The sequence below is a fragment of the Eulemur rufifrons genome, chromosome 6 (assembly GCF_041146395.1).
Source record: "Eulemur rufifrons isolate Redbay chromosome 6, OSU_ERuf_1, whole genome shotgun sequence".
In the NCBI taxonomy this organism is placed as follows: domain Eukaryota; kingdom Metazoa; phylum Chordata; class Mammalia; order Primates; family Lemuridae; genus Eulemur; species Eulemur rufifrons.
In genome coordinates, this window is record NC_090988.1 from 25748053 (window position 1) to 25768740 (window position 20688).

At 35.5% G+C, this 20688-nt stretch overlaps 1 protein-coding gene across 1 annotated transcript in view; it reads left to right on the top strand.

Moving 5' to 3' along the window:
- The window catches only part of NPAT (nuclear protein, coactivator of histone transcription), a 47132-nt gene extending 27205 nt beyond the window's left edge, over window positions 1–19927 (top strand). The window contains exons 9-18 of the mRNA XM_069468975.1: window positions 165–256; window positions 341–428; window positions 2593–2689; window positions 3068–3196; window positions 7062–8711; window positions 10199–10314; window positions 10390–10495; window positions 15287–15347; window positions 15464–16604; window positions 18082–19927. Of these exons, the coding sequence (XP_069325076.1) occupies window positions 165–256; window positions 341–428; window positions 2593–2689; window positions 3068–3196; window positions 7062–8711; window positions 10199–10314; window positions 10390–10495; window positions 15287–15347; window positions 15464–16604; window positions 18082–18159 (3558 nt within the window). The 3' untranslated portion in view covers window positions 18160–19927. The remainder of the gene's footprint in view (window positions 1–164; window positions 257–340; window positions 429–2592; window positions 2690–3067; window positions 3197–7061; window positions 8712–10198; window positions 10315–10389; window positions 10496–15286; window positions 15348–15463; window positions 16605–18081) is intronic.
- Window positions 19928–20688: the final 761 nt, after the last annotated feature.

Here is a 20688-nt window from a genome sequence, read left to right on the forward strand (position 1 = left end):
TGTAAAGTGTTATGTTCAGGTATTAATATGGAGGGAGCCACCACAACTTCTGAGTTTCTACTTGGGTTTATTAAAGCTGTCTAGCTCTTATTGATAGGTTCTTTTCAAGTAAATAACATAATATTCTTTCCTATCTTTTTGCTAATACTGACTTTGTTTTCCAGCAAATGGTTATTGAAAATGCACGTGAAAAAATACTAAGCAACAAATCTCTTCAAGAAAAGCTAGCAGAAAACATTAATAAATTTTTGACTAGGTAAGCTATATATGTTTAAAATGCCTAATTGTTTTTTTGTCTAATTTCATAACTATACTAAAGATTTTCCTTTCTTTATTACAGTGATAACAATATTGCTCAAGTACCTAAACAAACAGATAACAACCCTACTGAGCCAGAGACTTCAATTGATGAACTTCTGGGACTTCCGGTATGAGTGCATGTGTGTGTCAGTGTGGTATATATACTCATATTTAAAACTGATGGTATTTTGATTTCATTTCAAAACGATTGCCAACAGATTAGATGTATAAAATGATAAGATACAGCTTTTCTTCATTACCCAAATGTAATCTCTTCCTGAAAACATGTTGGATGGTGACTTTTCAAATAATCAGAGTCTATATTGCATTACTTAAATGGTAAAAATAATAGGACATTCCTAACCCACATAATAACTCTAACCAACTTTGCCAGGTATCAGTAAATACTCTGTTACACCCATGCAGCAATCAGTTGTGAATTTCTAAGTATTTAATACTTAAATATTCATTAGTGGATATATTTGTGTGTAATAAGTAACAACACTATACATACAGTGTTTATATAAATTGCACTTCTTATGCAGTGCTATAAACTGTAATAATTTAAAGAAATAATGAAATAATATGTTAAAGATATATAATGAATCCAAGTAATGTTTAACAAAATAAAATTTGCAAGACACTTTTAAAAAGAAAAGGTACTAACTGAATATTTGTCTGTAAGGCTTACCGCTAAGAGAAGAAAGCTAGGGGCTATAGTCAGTTTTGCTATTCAGTTATGATAAATACAAAAGAGAGTGAGCTGGTAAATGAGAAATTTAACAATATGTTTTAAGATTTGTTCATGTGCAAAATATGCTTTGTGAAGAGAAGCTGAGATGTGATTGTAGCACATTCTTTTACCTGGACCTTGGACAATGTAAACATTTTTATTGGCACACCCATGTGAATTCATTACAGCAGTTTTTCTTTCACTTGAGTTCTGGATAAACCAACTGACTTTTTTTTCTACGTGTCAATTCTGCCAATACTTCTTTAAAAAGCCTTTCCTGTCTTAACATTCAACAAATACATACTCTCTCTTATAAATTTTTATAGTCTTCAACTGCTTATGTTTTCTCCACAAACATGTCAGGTGAATACCATAATTAGGGCACTCTGTTAGTTACTGTGATGGATTATAAGAAAGCAAAGATAGAACCTGCTGTTTTGGTTTTTCATAATGTTGTGTATTTGTGAACAATTAAAAATTCATATTTAAATAACAGTTTTTAAAACAGTATAGGGAAGTTTTTAAACGCATAAACACACAAGGACAAAGAACAAAAGAGGGCAAAACAGAAAAACCATTTTTGAAAGCTAAAATGGAAAAGTGGTGCCTGACTTAGTACACCCAGGGTTCTAAGCCAGTAAAGGCAATAGGAAAAAGCAAATTTACAACACAGAAGTCACAAAAGTCTCAAGAAGTAGCACCAGTACCTCTTAAAGTAAATGTAAAGAAGAGGCTACAAACAGGGTGACAGCGTTCAAAATTTAGGAAATAATTAAACTCCATGTGTACTCCCCATTCCCTGCTTCCCTGGAAACACTGTTGCCAGGCATAAACTCTCCCAGCAAGAAATCTGACTAGCTCAATGAAAAGAACTAAAAATACAGATAGTTCTGCAAAGTTTTCTACAGCTTAGCTTATAGTTGACAAGCTCATCCCACCCCCACCATTGGCACAGAGTTTATAGGTACCTTTTGGCCTGCTACTTTTATTATTATTTTCCTTTTTTCTTTTTAAATAGATTTAGGGGGTACAAGTAGAATTCTGTCATCATGCTACTTTTTAATCTGAACAGATAAGCAAAGATTGTCCAACATTTGAAGAAAGCATTTAATATGAAGAAACCAAAGTAGATAGATAAAAAGGATAAAATAGATTTATTCTGAAGGACCTATAAAGGATTCTATAATAAACTAATGTGAAGAAAGCTGATTAAAGAACATTATAGTATGATTTTATTTCTATTTATATGCATATATATAGTCCATATTTTCATTTTATTTTAATGTTCAGGATTATATTTGCCAAAGTACTCTAGGAATTGGAATTAAGGAACATTCACCTTCTGTTTTCTAGTCTTGTTTTAAATAAGCATTTTATAATCAGAAGACATTTTCTTGAAGGGGAAGGCTTCTACGTAAAAAAGTCAAAAATATCAAATGTCTAATTTTCCTGGCATGAAACCATTTAAGTTCAGTTAGGATCGTGCCTTCACCTTACTCTTTTTCTTTTTCTTTTTCTTTTCTTTTCTTTTTTTTTTTTTTTTTTTTTTTTTTTTGCAGAGTGAAATCCATATGTCTGAAGAAGCTATACAGGATATATTGGAACAGACAGAATCAGACCCAGCATTTCAGGCACTCTTTGATCTCTTTGACTATGGTAAGTAGACCATTTCTCTCAGGGGCGTTAGAAGAAAAAAGTTTCCCCAATTTTTTTGGTAACTTAACCAGAGTGGAACAGCATTCTCCAGAAGCATCTGAAACAGTTCCTATTTTGATTAATACCAAACAGTATATGGATATGTAAAAGGGGTTTTTTTGTTGTTGTTTTGTTTTTTACTATAAAAACTTCAGCTACGAAAATGGAGAGCAGGCTAGTTTTTTTGTCTTTTTAAAGCAACATTTTATAAACATCCGGAAAACCATAAATAAAACCACAAGTTTATCATGTGTTTGACCACCCTTAAGCTGTATTAATGGATGCTTATTTTTTATTTCGGTGATTTAACTAATTATTTCCCTGTTCCCTATTTAACAGGTAAAACAAAGAATAATAAAAATATGTCTCAAAGCATTTCCAGTCAGCCTATGGAAGCCAATCCCAGTATAGTCTTAGCAGATGAAACTAATCTAGCAGTTAAAGGTTCTTTTGAAACAGAAGAATCTGGTAAGAATTTGATTTTGTTAATATCATCAATCCAAATCTTAATATTAGTCTCAAAATTCAAAGGCAGAACATATTGTTTAATTTGAAAGTTGTTCAAATTACCACATAGGTCATTTTTGTATTTTTAGTTTTCACTCCATTAATAAAAATTATAAGGCTTTGGTACTTTAATTAAAAGGTGAATTTTTGGTATTCTTTCCTTTATAATGCAGTAGATTCTTGACATGCACAATTTAGTATTAATAGTGTTGACTAGTTGGTCAAAAGTCGATAACATTTAAGTTAATTTTATTAAGGTACAAATTCAAATCTCTAATCTGTAAGGTTTATCTGTAAGTGTCATTCAGCCTGGTATGTGAGTTTAGCTGACTGCTCAGCATCTATATTTCATTTATCTAGGGGAAATCATATACCATGGTGGCAGTCTTGGATTTTAGGATTTATGAGGTTTAAGGCATATTCCTGCTCTGTCAACTAAGTCAGTTTTTACAGTTCTGCCTCTCATAGAGTACCATATGGCACATAATTAGCCTGTAATACCTACTAACTGAATGAGAGAAAGCAGTGAATAAATCCATCTTAGATTTTTTTAAATGTTTTAAAAATTTAGTCTTATTGTGAAATATAACACACATGCAGCTGGGCATGGTGGCTCACACCTGTAGTCTTAGCACTTTAGGAGGCCGAGGCAGGAGGATTGCTTGAAGTCAGGAGTAAGAGGTTTCAGTGAGCTATGATGACACCACTCACTGCACTCTAGCCCAAGCAACAGAGTGAGACTCTGTCTCCAAGAAGAAAAAACAAACAAACAAAAAAACCCACACATGCACAGAAGCACACAATTAAAATGTATACAGCTGACTGAATTATCAAATCCAGTCAGTCAATCAAGCCATTACCCAAGTAACCATCTCCTAAGTCAAAAAAAAAAAAAAAAAAAAAAAACACTACCACCACCACAAAAACTTCAGGCTGGGCACATAGTGGCTCACACCGGTACTCCTGGTACTTTGGGAGGCTGAAATGGAAGGCCAGGTGTTCAAGACCAGCCTGGGCAACATAGCAAGATCCCCCTCTCTACAAAAGAAATAAAATTAGCTGGACTTGGTGTTGCACACCTTTAGTCCAGCTACTCAGGAGGCTAAAGCAGGAGGATTTCTTGAGCCCATGTGTTTGAGGCTGCAGTGAGCTATGATCACACCACTGGAATCTAGCCTGGGCAACAAAGTGAGGCCTTATCTCTTAAAAAAATGAAAAACAAACAAAACCCCTTTTCATACTCCTTCCCAGTCATTACTCCCTCCATCCATATCCCTCAAAGATAACTATTATTGGCCGGGCATGGTGGCTCCCACCTATAATCCTAGCACTCTGTGAGGCCAAGACGGGAGAATTGCTTGAAGTCAGGAGTTCAAGACCAGCCTGAGCAAGAGCAAGACCCCATTTCTACTAAAAATAGAAAAATTAGCTGGGCATGGTAGTGCATGGCTGTAGTACCAGCTAGTCGGGAGACTGAGGCAGGAGGATTGCTTGAGCCCAGGAGTTGGAGGTTGCAGTGAACTACGATGTTGCCACTACTCTCTACCTGGGGTGAGAGAGCAAGACACTGTCTCAAAAAAACAAAAAAGATCACTATTATTCTGGCTTCTCACACTTCTTGCCAAACTTAATGCCTTTTCAGTACTGCCTCCATCTATTCTGTCTATAACAAGCTATGCCAAAATAATCTTTTCTGCTCACCTGCTTTTAAGTGTTTTCGCCCCCTCCACCCTCTAAAAAACCTGTTGGCTTCCTATTTTCATATCTTGTCTTCCAAAAACTAGTTTTGGAAAATCTCGGACTACATTTTTTTTTAAATCCTCTGCCAATATCCAAGCCCAGTCCTCCATTTCTTAGGCTGAATTATAGGGGGTTGTGTCTTTCTCACTACACGTCATGTCTAGAAGATTGCGTTTCACTTAAGATCCATCCTATACAAAATGAAACTTGAGACCGGGTGCAGTGACTCATGCCTATAATCCTAGCATTTTGAGAGGCAAAGGTAGGAAGATTCCTTGAGGTCAGGAGTTCGAGACCAGCCCGAGGAAGAGCAAGACCTTGTCTCTACTATATATGGAAACATTAGCCGGACATCATGGCTCTCGCCTATAGTCCCAGCTAGTTGGGAGGCTGAGGCAGGAGGATCCCTGGAGCCCAAGAGTTTGAGGTTGCAGTGATCTATGATGACACCCCTGCATTCTAGCCCAAGCAACAGAGTAAGACTGTGTCTAAAAAAGAAAACAGAAAAAACAAACTTGAAATCCTGTTTTCTCAGAAAGTCTTCACACTTCATTAAGAAAGTACGTTTTCTGAATTTATGTGGCCTAGACATAATTTTCACTATTCTCCCCGCAATAAGGATTTAAATGTGCTCCATACATCATTCTTATTTTACCAGTGTCACAGTAACAGAATTGCAGTGGTCTCCCCTTATCAGGTGGCATGACCCCAGTGGTGCCTGAAACTGTGGTGATACTTAACCCTGTACAGTATTTACACAAAAGTTAAGTGAATGTGGTCTCTCTCTCTCAAAATATCTTACTGTATTTTATTCACCTGTTTTCAGACTGCAGTTGACTGCAGGTAACTGAAACCACAGAAAGCAAAACCACAGATAAGGGGAACTACTCTATATGATATTTGACGTATGTTTTTTCTGGGTTTTTTCCTCCTATATTTTTCATTCTGGTTCAAGTTAATGTTTTCTGTCCTAAATTGTGAATGCTGTAAGACACAGTGTATCAATGCTGTGTTGTTTTCTGAAATACCCTTTCCTTTTACTCCATCTATCATAGTTCCCTCATTTTTCAAAATTTCATTTAATACCTCCTTTATAATACTTTCTTGTGTCCCAAAGAAAAAAAAGGTTCCCGTTCCTATGCTATTATAGTTTTTACCATGCTTTATTATGGCTTTCTGTTCTGTATCTGATTCCTTGACTGGACTAATCTCTTCAAGATCAGAGACTGGATCATTCATCTTTGTATCCTAGTACCAAGCATGTGGTTGGTCTTCGGTAAATTTGTGAATGTTAATCAGTACACAGAACAAATGTCAATCATGCAAAATGTACTTAGCCCCATTTCACCATTAAGAATATATCCGATAAATTGGCAGGGTGCAGTGGCTCACACCTATAATCCTAGCACATTGGGAGGCCAAGGAGGGAAGATTGCTTGAGGCCAGGAGTTACAGACCAGCCTGAGGAAGATCAAGACCCCATCTCTACAAAAAAATAGAAAAATTATCTGGGCATGATGGCGTGCACCTCTAGTCCCAGCTACTAGGAAGGCTGAGGCAGGAGGATCAGTTGAGCCCAGGAACTTGAGGTTATGAGCTATGATGATTGATGCCACTGTACTCTACCTCAGTGACAGAGCAAGACTCTGTCTCCAAGGAAAAAAATAATTTTATTTATGTATATTATATATATAAATCACGTAAATTAAGGTCAAAAGAAATGGTAGAAGTTGAAAAGTCAGTGTTTTGAAACAAACTGCTTTAGAACCAGTTTTTGTTTTTACCTACTGTATGGGTAAATATTAAGTATTTTTAACCTCTATACTTGTTCCTTCATTGTGTCATTTGTTTTCAAAGAAGCTTAGGAACCAATTTGACACTTGTTTAAAAAGGCATCAGTAATTAGAAAGTACCTGTAAATTTTTTGATACTCAGAAAATGGGTATATAGCGCATCAGACTTCCACTTACTGGTATGCCAAAGATTAGTTAGTTCCTTTGCAAAATAGATTTTATGGTAAAGATGACTACCTCAGAAGCTGAACTATATACTCACCATGTCTTTCCACCATCCTGATATTTTGCAGATGGTCACTCCGGTCAGCCCCCATTTTGTACATCTTACCAGAATGATGACACATTAAATGCTCTGAAGAATGGCAGCAACCATGATGTGATTAGACAGGAAGCCCAGGAAAATTTTTCCCAAATAAGCTCTAGCATCCAGAGAAAGGCCTTTAAAACAGCCATACCTACTGAACAGAAGTGTAACCTTGACATTACCTTTGAGTCTGTGCCTAATTTGAATGACTTTAACCAAAGAGGAAATTCTGATCCTGAATGTAATCCACATTGTGCTGAATTATACGGCAATCAGATGTCCACTGAAACTGAAATGGCTATAGAGATTGAAAAAAATTCATTGTCTCCAAATGTGCCGAATGAATCTCAGTTACAGCTTGATCAGGCTAATATACCAATAAGTTCATTTGTTTCACTTGGTGGTGAAACTAACAATGAAAAGTTAATTCTCTCTGGGAAAGGTTCTCAACTTTTATCCCAAAATACTTCACTAACTGGAAAGCCATCTAAAAAAAATCAGTTTTGTGAAAGTTCTAATGATACGGTGAGACTTAAAACTAATTTTCGTGGTTCCAAGTCACCAGATCCTAATGAAATTCATAAGAGTAAAATTGAAATTGATAATGTGTTACCAGTTATGTCACAACTATCAAATTGCCAAGATAATTCTGCACTTCACAGTAAAATATTGCCTGTGTCTGTTGAAAGTTCAAGTTTAAATGTATCTGGACAAGTAGAAATTCATCTTAGAGACTCGATGTCTTCAGTTAAACAGCCATCTAATGATTCAACATCTGTTGAGTTAAGTCATACAGAAAACGAAACTCAGCCATCCAAGTCTGAGAATTCACAAGAGCCTTCATCATCTGTAAAAGAAGATACAATTTTTCTCTCTTTAGGTAGAAATGATAACTGCGGGGAAGTTGTATTGATGCCTCCGGAAGGTAATCCTATAGAAAATAGTCACTCTCTTCCTTCAGAATCCGTGTGTCCTTCAGTGGGAGATTCTCACCCTGAGTCCCAAAGTACTGATGATAAACCTTCTAGTGACAACTCAACAGAGATAGATGCATCAAATATTGTCTCTCTCAAAATTATCATTAGTGATGACCCATTTGTTTCCTCAGATGCTGAACTTAACAGTGCCATTTCTAGTATCAATGGAGAAAACTTGCCAACTATAATTTTGTCTTCTCCTACTAAATCACCTGCCAAAAATACAGAATTAATTAAATGCCCGTCTTCAGAAGAACCTGCAGGTACTATTGTATCTGCTGAAGTAGGAGATTCAGCCTCAATGGAACAGAACCTTTTAGCACTCAAACCTGAAGACTCTACAACAAACAACACTCAGAATGAAGATGGCATTGCTTTTTCAGCCAATGTTACACCATGTGTTTCCAAGGATGGAGGTTATATACAGTTGATGCCAGCCACAAGCACAACTTTTGGCAATTCAAATAATATTCTGATAGCCACCTGTGTGACTGATACAGCAGCCTTAGGAACAACTGTAAGTCAGTCTAATGTGGTAGTGTTGCCTGGAAATTCTGCACCTATAACTGCTCAACCTTCGCCACCTCAGTTACAGACACCACCAAGGTCGAACAGTGTATTTGCTGTCAACCAAGCTGTGTCACCAAACTTTTCACAAGGTAACTTTAATAACATATTGAAGTTCATTTCTCTGGACTAGGATCCAGTGTCTCTTGTGTATGAAGTTATTGATTAGGAGGTAATAAATCATGGATAGGTGGCGTGAGAAAAGACTGAAATTTATGATTATGCCTCCTCTGTATGTTAGCTAATTAATTCAGTGAAACCTTTTTTTAAATCTAGTAAGCCATAGACTTAAATGGTTTAATTTCTTTTGCTTTCCACAGTTCTCAATATATGTGCTAATAAGCTGTGAGAAACAGAAAAGATAGACTAATTATTCACATAGCTTTATACCTACTAAAACCCAATGTTGTGGGAGATTATTTTTTAAATAGCTATTGTAGTCTTAAAGGAAGTTATTACCTATTTTGAGAGACTTTCTAGAACAACTGGAATTCTTCCCTTTGTAAAATCCTTTCTACTTTCTCACTGCCTTTCCACTTCTAGAATTAATCCCCATCTTTAGAATCCTTTATTCATAGGAACTCTTGTAGCATTTATTTCATGCTGTTCTGTATGTACTTAGTGATTGATATGCCTGTCATATTGGTCATTTTTGATTATATGTTCCTCAGAGATAGAGCTTATGGCACATTACCCTACATTTCTTTATGTATTTGTTCTCAAGCTTCCCTCCTTTCCCTTTTTGTTACATTATAGATATACAATAAAATTTGATTAGATATCAACAAGTAAGTATTAAACCTGATGGATCTGTTTTACATGCTGTTACAAATGAGATAAAGGAGAGGTCAGAATTGGTAGAGAATGTGGTGCTTGAGCTAACGCTTAGGGAAACAAGGTAGGATTTGGAGCAAAGGGAAGGAATTCTTTATAGCCAAGAGAAGCAGCACCAGCATGGGTAGGTATTGGAGAGAGTACAGAAGATTGCGTGAAAGTGAGGAGATCAACCTGACAGTAATTAGAGTAGTAGGAAACAGTTCATTTACATGGAAGGACTAAATTATGATAGCTGCAGACTATGTTGTTGACTGCAGACTATATTATTGACTTCTAAGGACCATATAGGCGTTATAATTTTCCCCCATAGTTTTATCTGGTTATATAACATAATAGATTGGGATTATGAATATAGTCTTGGGCTATAAACATTCGGTTGGCATTCTAATTTTCTGATACAAGGTTCAGGCTTGAAATGTTGACCACTCGTTTTCTAATTAATTTCATTGCTCTTTCTAGAGGAGTCAAGACATATTTATAATATGATCTCCTGGCTGTATCATCTTACAGCTTGCTCAGGATGGTGTACCATGACTGAATAACATAAGACTGCCTTAATATTTGGATTGACTTTTTATTGATTAGCCTTGCTGTTGTTCTTAAATCAGTTTTTTAAAAAGGAGAGTGGATTGTAAGGAAGAAGAGTTGTTCTTAGAATTTATTTCAAAGTACTAATTACTTTGGTGTTTTGTGCCAAAACATTTGAGAGAAAAACTTATTTTAATGAGAATTGTTTTTTTAGGATCTGCCATAATAATTGCTTCTCCGGTCCAGCCTGTACTTCAAGGAATGGTAGGAATGATCCCAGTATCTGTAGTTGGACAGAATGGAAATACCTTTTCTGCTCCTCCTCGGCAGGTAAGATTTATGAACTAAAAATGGTGCAATGAAGATTTTCAAACATAGTATAATTAATGGCTTTTTCTCTTCCAGGTCCTTCATATGCCTTTGGCAGCACCTGTGTGCAATAGTAATCCTCAATTCCCCGTCCCTCCAAAATCTCAGAAGGCTCAGGGACTAAGAAACAAGCCTGGGATAGGTACCATTTTTAAGTTCATTAAATTTTTTTTCTTTCTACAATTACTTCGCAACATATGTGCCAATAAGCTATGAGAAACAGAAAAGAGTCTAAATCATCACATAGCTTTATACCTACTAAAACCCAACGTTGTGGGAGATTATTTTTTGAATAGCTATTATAGTCATAATCTTAAAGGAAGTTATCAACTATTTTGAGGGACTTTGTAGAACAACTTGAATTCTTCCCTTCATAAAATCCTTTCTACTTTCTCACTGCTTTCCAACTTCTAGACTTGGTCCCCATCTTTAAAATCCCTTGTTCATAGGGGCTCTTGTAGCATTTATTGCATACTGTTTTATATGTACTTAGTGATTGATATGCCTGTCATACTGGTCATTTTTGATTATACTTTCCTCAGAGATAGAGCTTATGGCACATTGTAGGCTTGAGTCACCTTTTAATTCATTTGGTACCCTGTTAGACTTTGTCACATTATAGCTACTCTTATTTTTATGTTCTTTCTCTTATCTAGTTCATTCTTTTTAATGAACATTTGGAATCTGTTACTTGCATTAACCTATTTTCTTATCCTCTATGATAAATTCTTTGGGATACCCAGGAGTAGAATTTGAGTCATAGAGAAGAAAGTTTACACTTACACCATTATTTTACCTGCTTCCCTCACACTACCACCAATGCTTGATACCATGTGATCTTTTAACTTTTGCCACTATGATGGAAGTAAAGTGGTAGTCTCTCATATCGTTCTTTTGTATTATTCTGATTACTAATAAACTTTAGAATCCTCTCTTACTACTGTAAATAATTGATATTTCCCGTTCTGTTACTTGCTTATTCATATCGTTTGCCTGCTTCTCTGTTAGAGTTCCTGTCTATTGAGGTGTTACTCCTTTATTAGTAACATACCACAAATGTCTTCTCAGTCTCACACTTGTTTTTATCCCTTACATTGTTATTATAATACCAGAAAAAAATAGGTAAAATTCAGCATCCATTTATGATGAAAGCTCTTAAAGGCTATCTATAGTAAACATCATGACCTCTCTTTAAAGTTGGGAATAAAACAAGGATACTCATTCCCTCCCTCTATGTAGCAAGCCAGCATTTCCCACACTAATAAATTATTTCTTAAATAATCCGTCTTTCCCCACTGACATCTGGGATTATACCTCATCATATGCAAGGTTGCATACATATGTGGTCCCACTCAATACAGTACGAAAATTTGAAAGTGTGAAGGTGTGAAGCTTTGAAGAGAGAGAATAAAACTATTATGGCAAATGACATGATTTTTTACACAGAAAGCTCTGGGGAGTTAATAGAGAAATTACCTGAACTAATAAGAATTCAACAAGGTTACCAGGTATGAATAACTTTTTACCAAAATTGAGTTTTGTGTGCCTGCAATAAGAAACTATTAAATATGATAGAAAATAAGATATCATTTATAACAGCCACAAAAATGATAAAGTACAAAGGAAGTAACCTAACAAAAAAAGGTTAGAAATGAAGAAGATTTGAAATCCCTGATTAAAGGATCCATAGGAAGACCTAAATAAATAGAGAAGAACCATGTTCATATATTTGAAGATTTAACATATATTTGAAGATTTCATTTCTTCCCAGTTGAATCAAAAATTTAATATACTTCCAGTTAAAAATCCCAGTGGAATATTTTGGGGAGTGGGAAAAACTTTATAAAATCTATAATAAAGAATAAAAGTCCATGGTTAGCTAAGACAGAAGAGCGGAGGACAACCTCACTCTACCAGATAGTAAAATATTGCAAAGACATAATATTTAAAACAAAAAGGCCAGGCGCGGTGGCTCACGCCTGTAATCCTAGCACTCTGGGAGGCCAACGCGGGAGGATCGCTTGAGGTCAGGAGTTCGAGACCGGCCTGAGCAAGAGCGAGACCCTGAAAGAAATGATATGGACAGCTAAAAAAAAAATATATATATATATATATATATATATATATATAAATTAGCTGGGCATGGTGGCACATGCTTGTAGTCCCAGCTACTCGGAAGGCTGAGGCAGAAGGATCGCTTGAGCCCAGGAGTTTGAGGTTGCTGTGAGCTAGGCTGACGCCACGGCACTCTAGCCCGGGCAACAGAGCAAGACTCTGTCTCAAAAAAAAAAAGCTAAAAGAAAAAAAAAAAAAGACAAATAGAACAAAATAGAGTTTAGGAAGAGACCTTGTACAGGGTAACGGTAATATCAGAAGTCAGAGGGAACGAGATGGATTGTTTAACGTGAGATTTATTGACCATTAAATACATTATGTGTAGGGAAAAAAAATAGATCCCTTCTTCGTACAAAGGTAAACTCCAAAATGATTAAAGACCTAAAAGTGAAAAGTAAAACAATTAAATTATAAAAGAATATGTATGAATATTTATATGACATTGGGATAAAGGGTTTCTTTAAAAGGTGAGAAGGCATAATTTATAAATGGAAAAATTTGATGGGGCTAACTACTCTAAAATTAAACATTTCTGTTCAACAAGACACCATATGTAAAATAACACCAGTTTTTTATTCAGGACCTTAATGACTGTGGCACCTAATTCTCAGACTTCTCTCCCTAAAGTTTGCTATCATCATGAATGACAAAATGCCCATGTTGTTAACCTTCCCAATCCTTTAAAACCACCCTCGGAGTTCTTTGATCCCTTTCATTCCTAAGACTTTTACATTTACTTCAGCCAACTTCTCCCATACCCACACCTTGAATTCTTCACCTTCTTATTAGACTTACAAGATTTGAGAAGGTCAGTACTTCTCTCAAAATACCCTCATTTTCATGTACCGATTGAATTCCTCTTCAACCAATAATAGCTTCTGTTACTGGAGTCTTTACCTTTTACACGAACTTTTCTCCTTTCTGGATTCACTTCCTTCCCTAAATAGTCTGGAGCTCACACAGTCTACTATATTGGCCACTTATGGGCCAGTACTCTTAATAACCTGCATATCCACATTCTTCCACATATGCACCAGCTATTCTACAATCCTTGATCTGTCCCACCAACCATCTCTGCTTTTACACCTGGGCTTCTTAGCATTGCTTTAGAAGTGATGCCAATTTCTCACCCACCTGCCACTTGGCAATCATTTTAAATGTTTGCCTGTCTGCTTTCTCTTCCATTCCTCCTTCAAACTCTTTCAGACTTGCACAACTTTTCTCAAATCTATCTAATCTCTCCCTCCTCACTCTTAGCTAATGATTTTATTTTCCAGCTTATCAGTCAGTATTAAACTTCATTTTCTGATCATCACTCCCTTGCAGTATGTACCCATTCTACTTCTACTTCTAAAATTATCCCTTTTTTTTTTTTAGCTTCTTCCCTCTGGCTGTAAACTTACTTAGGTTTGTCCAACCTGCCAAATTTTTATCCCCAACCCCTCTCAATCTCTCCCATTTCTTCATTGACATTATTGTCTTTTCTCATGTTTCTATTATAATTACAATACTAAAACTGTCTAAGTTCACCAGCGGCCTCTTAATATTGCCATATGCATTGGAATTTTTCCATTCTTACCTTTTTTCCCCTGTAACTGTTGATACTGTGATACTATTGTTGGCTTCTGGAACCATCATTAAACTATTATGCTCCTTCCTTTTTATTTATTTTATTTATTTATTTTTTTTTTTTTGAGACAGAGTCTCACTCTATCTCTCCAGCTAGAGTACAGTGGTGTCATCGTAGCTCACTGCAACCCCAAACTCTTGGGCTCAAGCAATCCTCTTGTCTCTGCCTCCCAAGTGACTGGGACTACAGGCACGTGCCACCACACTCAGCTAATTTTTCTATTTTTAGTAGAGACTAAGTCTCGCTCTTGCTCGGGCTGGTCTTAAACTCGTAATCTCAAGCAATCCTCCCATTTCGGCCTTCCAGAATGCTAGGATTACAGGCGTGAGCCACTATGCCTGGCCTCATTGCTAATTTTAAATAACTCAAGACCTTTAAACTCTACAGATTTAAGTCTCACCTTTTCTCCTCAAAGATCTCTTCTGCCTACTTTTTTCATCCTTGGTTAATGTCACCACTGATTCCTCCTTTACCCTTCGTATCCATATGAATGCCCATTGTCTCTAAGATGCTCATCATCTCTTACCTAGAATATTTATAGCCATCTATCTAGAATTCCTGCTTCTAATGTTCTCCTCTCTGTTCCATCTTCCACATTATTGCCAGATTGGTTTTTCTAAAACATAAATCTATTCATGCATCTTCCCTGTTTTTAACTCTTAAAGATTGCCTCAAACCTTTTACATAATACACAGGGTCCTTCATGATCTCTGCTTTCCTTTCTTGTTGCTCTCCCACATAAATGCTGAAGACCATGGAGATTAAAACATGGTTATCAAAACTCCAGAGCATGTGCTCTGAGTGACAGACTTGTAAACATGACAGTTACATGGACAGAATTTTATATAGGCATAATCTGTTCTTTAAATAATTGTCTGGATCTAAGCAGTACGTTAAGTGCAATAGTGAACACTTTAATTCATAACCCAAATACTGGATTCTTAATATTTGCTTGAAGTTGAAGCAAGTCATTTGCTCCATATCTAGATTTCCTCTGTAGCAATGTGTGAGTGGCCATCTTGTATATATTACAAAGCTGCTTGTTGAAAGCCTGTATGTAAAAGTGTTTTGTTTGTACATTAGCTATCTTTGAAATTTTGTTTTCATGGTGTGTGATGTTGTCATCTGTTCCATCCTCTTTCAGAGGAATATATTCTTTCTCTCAGTAATGTTCATTTATAATTCCAGGAAAACAGGTAAATAATTCAGTGGATTCCTCAAGTCACTCAGTTGGATGTCCTGCACAAAGGTAAGCATAAAGTAGTTTCTATCATAGATCATTTGAATGCTCAGATTTAGAACAGAGGATTTCTTTATGCTGCTAGAAATAATTTATTTTTATTTTTATTTATTTATTTATTGTAGAATTGAAGTTTCTGACAAGAATATGGTCACAGATCCTGGAAGACAACTGGAAGAAATCACTGTTCCCTTCTCAGTAGAGAATACAGTGCCAGCTAGCAAACCATTTGAAAGCCACAGACGTGTGCTCTGTTTTGATAGCACTGCTGCTCCTGTGGCAAGTACACAGGGGCCAAACCATAAGATGGTGTCTCAAAACAAAGAAAGGAATGCAATTTCTTTTCCTAATCTTGACTCACCCACTGTGTCCTCTACCTTAAAACCCCCTTCTAATAATGCTATCAAAAAAGAGAGAGAGAAACCTCCTATGCCTAAGATTTTATCTAAATCAGAAACTGCGATTAGCCGACATACCACTGTAAGAGAAATTCAGTCAGAAAAGAAAGTTTCACCAACAGAAATTGTGCTTGAATCTTTCCACAAAGCAACAGCTAATAAGGAGAATGAATTATGCAGTGATGTGGAAAGGCAGAAAAATCCAGAAACTGCGAAACTGTCAATTGGGCAGCAAAATGGCGGTTTACGGAATGAGAAAACTATAGCTTCACTGCAAGAAGTAACCAGAAAACAAGGCACATCCTCAAGCAGTAAAAATGTCATTTCAATAGGTACAGCTGTGAAGGATCTAAAACAAGAACAAACTAAATCTGCCAGTTCTTCGATTACCACAGAGATGTCACAGGATGTTCATTGGCACAGCCCAGTAAATCGGCTTGCTGATAGCAGTGATTTACCTGTACCCCGGACACCTGGCTTAGGGACAGGGGAAAAACATAAAGAGGAACCTACAGATGGTATCAAAGCCCCCTCTAGTAGACGTTTTGGTGAAGACAGTAGCACACCCAAAGTAATGGTCCCTCCTGTCACCCCTGACTTGCCTGCCTGCAGCCCTGCCAGTGAAACAGGCAGTGAAAACAGTGTAAACATGGCTGCCCACACCTTAATGATTCTCTCCAGAGCAGCCATCTCTAGGACTACTTCAGCAACTCCTCTGAAAGATAACACACAACAATTTAGAGCATCTTCAAGGAGCACCACAAAAAAGCGGAAAATTGAGGAATTAGATGAGCGTGAGCGAACCTCTCGTACTTCTAATAAAAACCTTGCAAATTCATCAATACCTATGAAAAAGAAGAAAATTAAGGCAGGTTTGAAAGTTTTAATTTCAAAGCCACACCTTTTTCTTCCTTCCATACTCAGAGAATTAAGCACTTTTTGCCACAACTAATGGACTGAATATTATGGTCAAGATAGCTTTGAGTTTTGATGGACAGAATACTTTTTTTTTTTTTTTTTTTTTTTTTTTAAATTTTGAGAGACAGAGTCTCACTCTGTTGCTCAGGATAGAGTGCAGTGATGTTATCATTGCTCACTGCAACCTCAAATTCCTGGGCTTAAGCAATCTTCCTGCCTCAGCCTCTCAAGTAGCTGATTTTTTTTTTTTTTTGTAGAGACAATAGTCTCGCTATGTTGCCCAGACTGGTCTCGAACTCGAACTCGAACTCCTGGCCTACAGTGATCCTCCTGGTTCAGCCTCCCAAAGTGCTAGGACTACAGGTGTGCACCACCGCACCTAGCCCTGACAAAATACATTCTATAGCAGTGTTTCTCAGTCTGATACTGAGAAGTTGTCTAAGTGAAACATAGTATTTTTAAAACAATTGCTAAGGCATTTATTTATAAACATCTTCCTTGGGAAAAGTGGGTTTTTGTTTTTGTCTTGCTAGAACCCAATTTTTTTGTGAGAATGACATAGTCATGAAAGATTGGGAAGCCACTGTTGTGTGGAATTACCAGATTAAAAATTACCTTGTTCCTCTTAGATCTTGGATTTTTTTTCCCACATCTTATCTCTAACATAGGCCCTAAAAGATATTAACATGTTGGAGCAGCAGAAAAATTAAATTGACATTTTTTTTTTTAACCATAGTTGTCTATGGGAAGGCAAGGCAGGGATAGCATTGATGAATGAAAGAACTCATTTATTTTAAGTTTGTTTAGCTATTTAGTAAGTGCATTGAATAGAAAGTAAGTGTTTAAAATGTCATAGAGAAAGCGTGGTAACAGGGAGAGAATCTTGGCTTTGCTGCCCTTCGGGTTTGGATTTGAATCCTGCATCTACTGGTTTTTGGCCCTGTGACCATGGTTAAGTCTGTAGCCTCTCTGGATCTCAGCCTCATCACTTGACATGTTACCATACATCTTAGATTGTGAGGATTGAATGTAGTATATGTAAAATACCTGGTGTATATTAAGTGTTTGGAACTTGGTAAGTGCCTTTTACTCTTAATATCTCAAAGCTTTCTAAGTAGTAATGGCCATCTTATGGAAAGCATTTCTATCTGGTGTCATTCAACATTCATACACTCTGAATTTGTGTAGTGTCTTTTGTCCTAAACTAACATTGAAGTAGGTTGAAGTATATTTAACTAACTTTGGGTTAATAAAACTTGCCTCTATTTCTCTGTAGAACTAAAATTCTAATAGATGAAAAAAAATTTTGGCAATTTTACGAGTATATAGAAGAACCTAATATACTATTCTAGGTGAACTTATTAAGAAAGCTTTTTGGCCTTGTTTGAGTTTATTTTTATTTTTTTTTTCTTCTTTTTTTTTGACAGAAAAAGAAGCTGCCCAGTTCATTTCCAGCTGGAATGGATGTGGACAAATTTTTGTTATCGTTGCATTATGATGAGTAAACATTCTAAACATATAAGAACAGTAGCTATTTAAAACTTGTATCCCTTAAACTATGAGTGTAGGGAATGGGATATTGACTGAATCTGAAAGCATGACCTGCACTTTCATTGTACTGAAATTTCACTTTATATCTAAATCATGCTGTTTCTAAAGCAGCTTCCTACGTTGTAAATAGAATTACTTGGTATATTTTATTTTGGAAAAAACATTTGCAGAAATGTAAGTAAAGCCAATCTGCAAAACTGTATAGCTTTGACAATTGCATATTGTAAATATTGTATAAATCTTGTTGAAATAGAGGTTAAATCAACCTAATGTTCTTACACTGTGTTTTTTTTTTTTTTTTACTTCTTACGATCCCTAATTCTGAAGCTTATTCATCTGGAATAGTTTCTTACTTCTTTTGAAGGAAAATGATGCTTATCCTTATAAATCACCCTTAGTAATTGTTCAACAAGACATTTAAATACATAGCTACTAAGTACTACAAAATGATAACCACTGAACTGGTAGTGAAGTATCTAATCAGAAATCAACAGTTTGATGGGTTTCTTTTAGAGTGAATATTTTACCAGCCCTTCTTACATTCATAATAAAGATTATATTCCTAGAATTTTACACTTTACTATTTCTTCTGCTCATTCATTCTCTTTGTTTTAAAGAGAGAATTTTGTAAACCATTTATTGAGTGTTCTGATCTTTCATTTATAACTTTTAAGATTTTTTTTACAGAACTTTAAGTGGTTAGACTATTGAGCCATAAAAAGTTTGGTTTATAGTAGTTGAGATTTCATAGTGTGTATATACTTTTCCCCTAAATACTGGGGATTTAAAGAATTGCACTAATTCATAGAACCCTTTACATAGTAGTGAACAATGCACATTTAATTTAAATCTTCTGTTCTATGTTAAAGTTTGTGTGGAGGATTATCTTCTGGTGTCCTTTTAGAAAGTCATGTCCATCATAAGATGTAAAAAGAGTAATCATAGTTTTATATTTTAATTTAGTTTCTCCTAAAATGGGGTGTGTTAAATAACTATATCTATACTTAGATATAGTGCTTTGTCTGTGTGTCCCTTAGAGTGTTATAAAGAGTTACTCTCAAAAGTTACTTACAGAGAGTGAGAGAGGTGCCTTCTCTGCATTTAGGTTCATACACATCAGTTAAATTGAAGAATTGCTGTAAACTTTTAAGTGAGAACAGAAATTATAATTAGTACCTGACCAATTGTGCCTAGATATTAAAGTATGTTCTCTTAAGTGCTTTCTGTTTAATTAAATATCAGTATCTTAGGGTTTTTTTCTATGATGTATATTTTATTAAAGAGTCACTTTCCTCAACCATTTTTTTGTACTAGGCCTTTAAAAAAATAAATCCATCCTACTACAACACATTTCTCAATGTAGAAATCATGTCTTAATTGCTTAACATTACTGCAGAAATATGTGATGTAAGAAATTTTTATGATGTGGCAATGGTCTATTCCTAAGGAACTAGATATCATACAGTTAATGTTTATTTAACTCACCTTGATACTGTACTACAGTTAGGTTTGAATAAATATTTTCATTAACCTCAAAAGTTTGAATTACTTTATATTGCCAATCTTGTTTAGAGACTTTGATTAAATTCCTTTCCAAGTCAATTTTTGTGTACTCTTTTTTGGGAGTTCATATAGTGCTGAAAATTACAGATTTTCTTCTCATTCAGTTCATATTTATATGTGCTAAATACTGAGAATTCATATGCAAGTAAGTTCGCTTTCTTCAAGATTCTTTGTAAACTAAGCAAGAGCTTCTAAAGTCCAAAGACAACTTTTACTTAGAGCTTTTATGTTCAAGAGCAAATCCATAATCCCCATCTCACCTTAAGTCTTTAAAAAAATAAATAAATAAATAAAAGTTTTTCAGAAGAAAATTAGTCTTACTTAATTTAAAACAGAACCCAAACAAAATTTAGAAAAAATAGGGTATTTGACTCAAAAGTTTTTGTTTGGGTTCCCTTTTAAATGAGATAGATGACTACTTTTTCTGACAAAAACACCTCTTAAATTTAACAATTGTATACTGTTTCTACTTTATTCTTTGTTTCCTTTTTTTTCCTAGGGTCCTTTTTGCATGCTTAACTTCTTGAGATGAATAAAAAGTTATATGATTTTTTTTTCCTTTCTTTTTTTTTTTTTTTAGAGATGGTCTCGTTCTGTCGCCCAGGCTGGAGTGCCGTGGAGTCATCCTAGCTCTCAGCATCAAACTCCTGGGCTCAAGTGATCCTCCTGCCTCAGCCTTCCAAGTAGCTGGGACTACAGGCAATGCCACGTAATTTCTAAGAATAAGTGTCATCAAGCTCTTTTTTGCTTAAAATTGTTTTTATTAGGATAGGTTAAAATTTTTATAAATGTAGCATAGGTGCTTAAATATATTGTTTATAAATGTATAAAATTTGATACTTATTCAATCTTATACTGTTTGAATCCTGTCTTACTTTGCATTTAACACTTTTCCCTAAATGTTTAATTTCCCATTATAA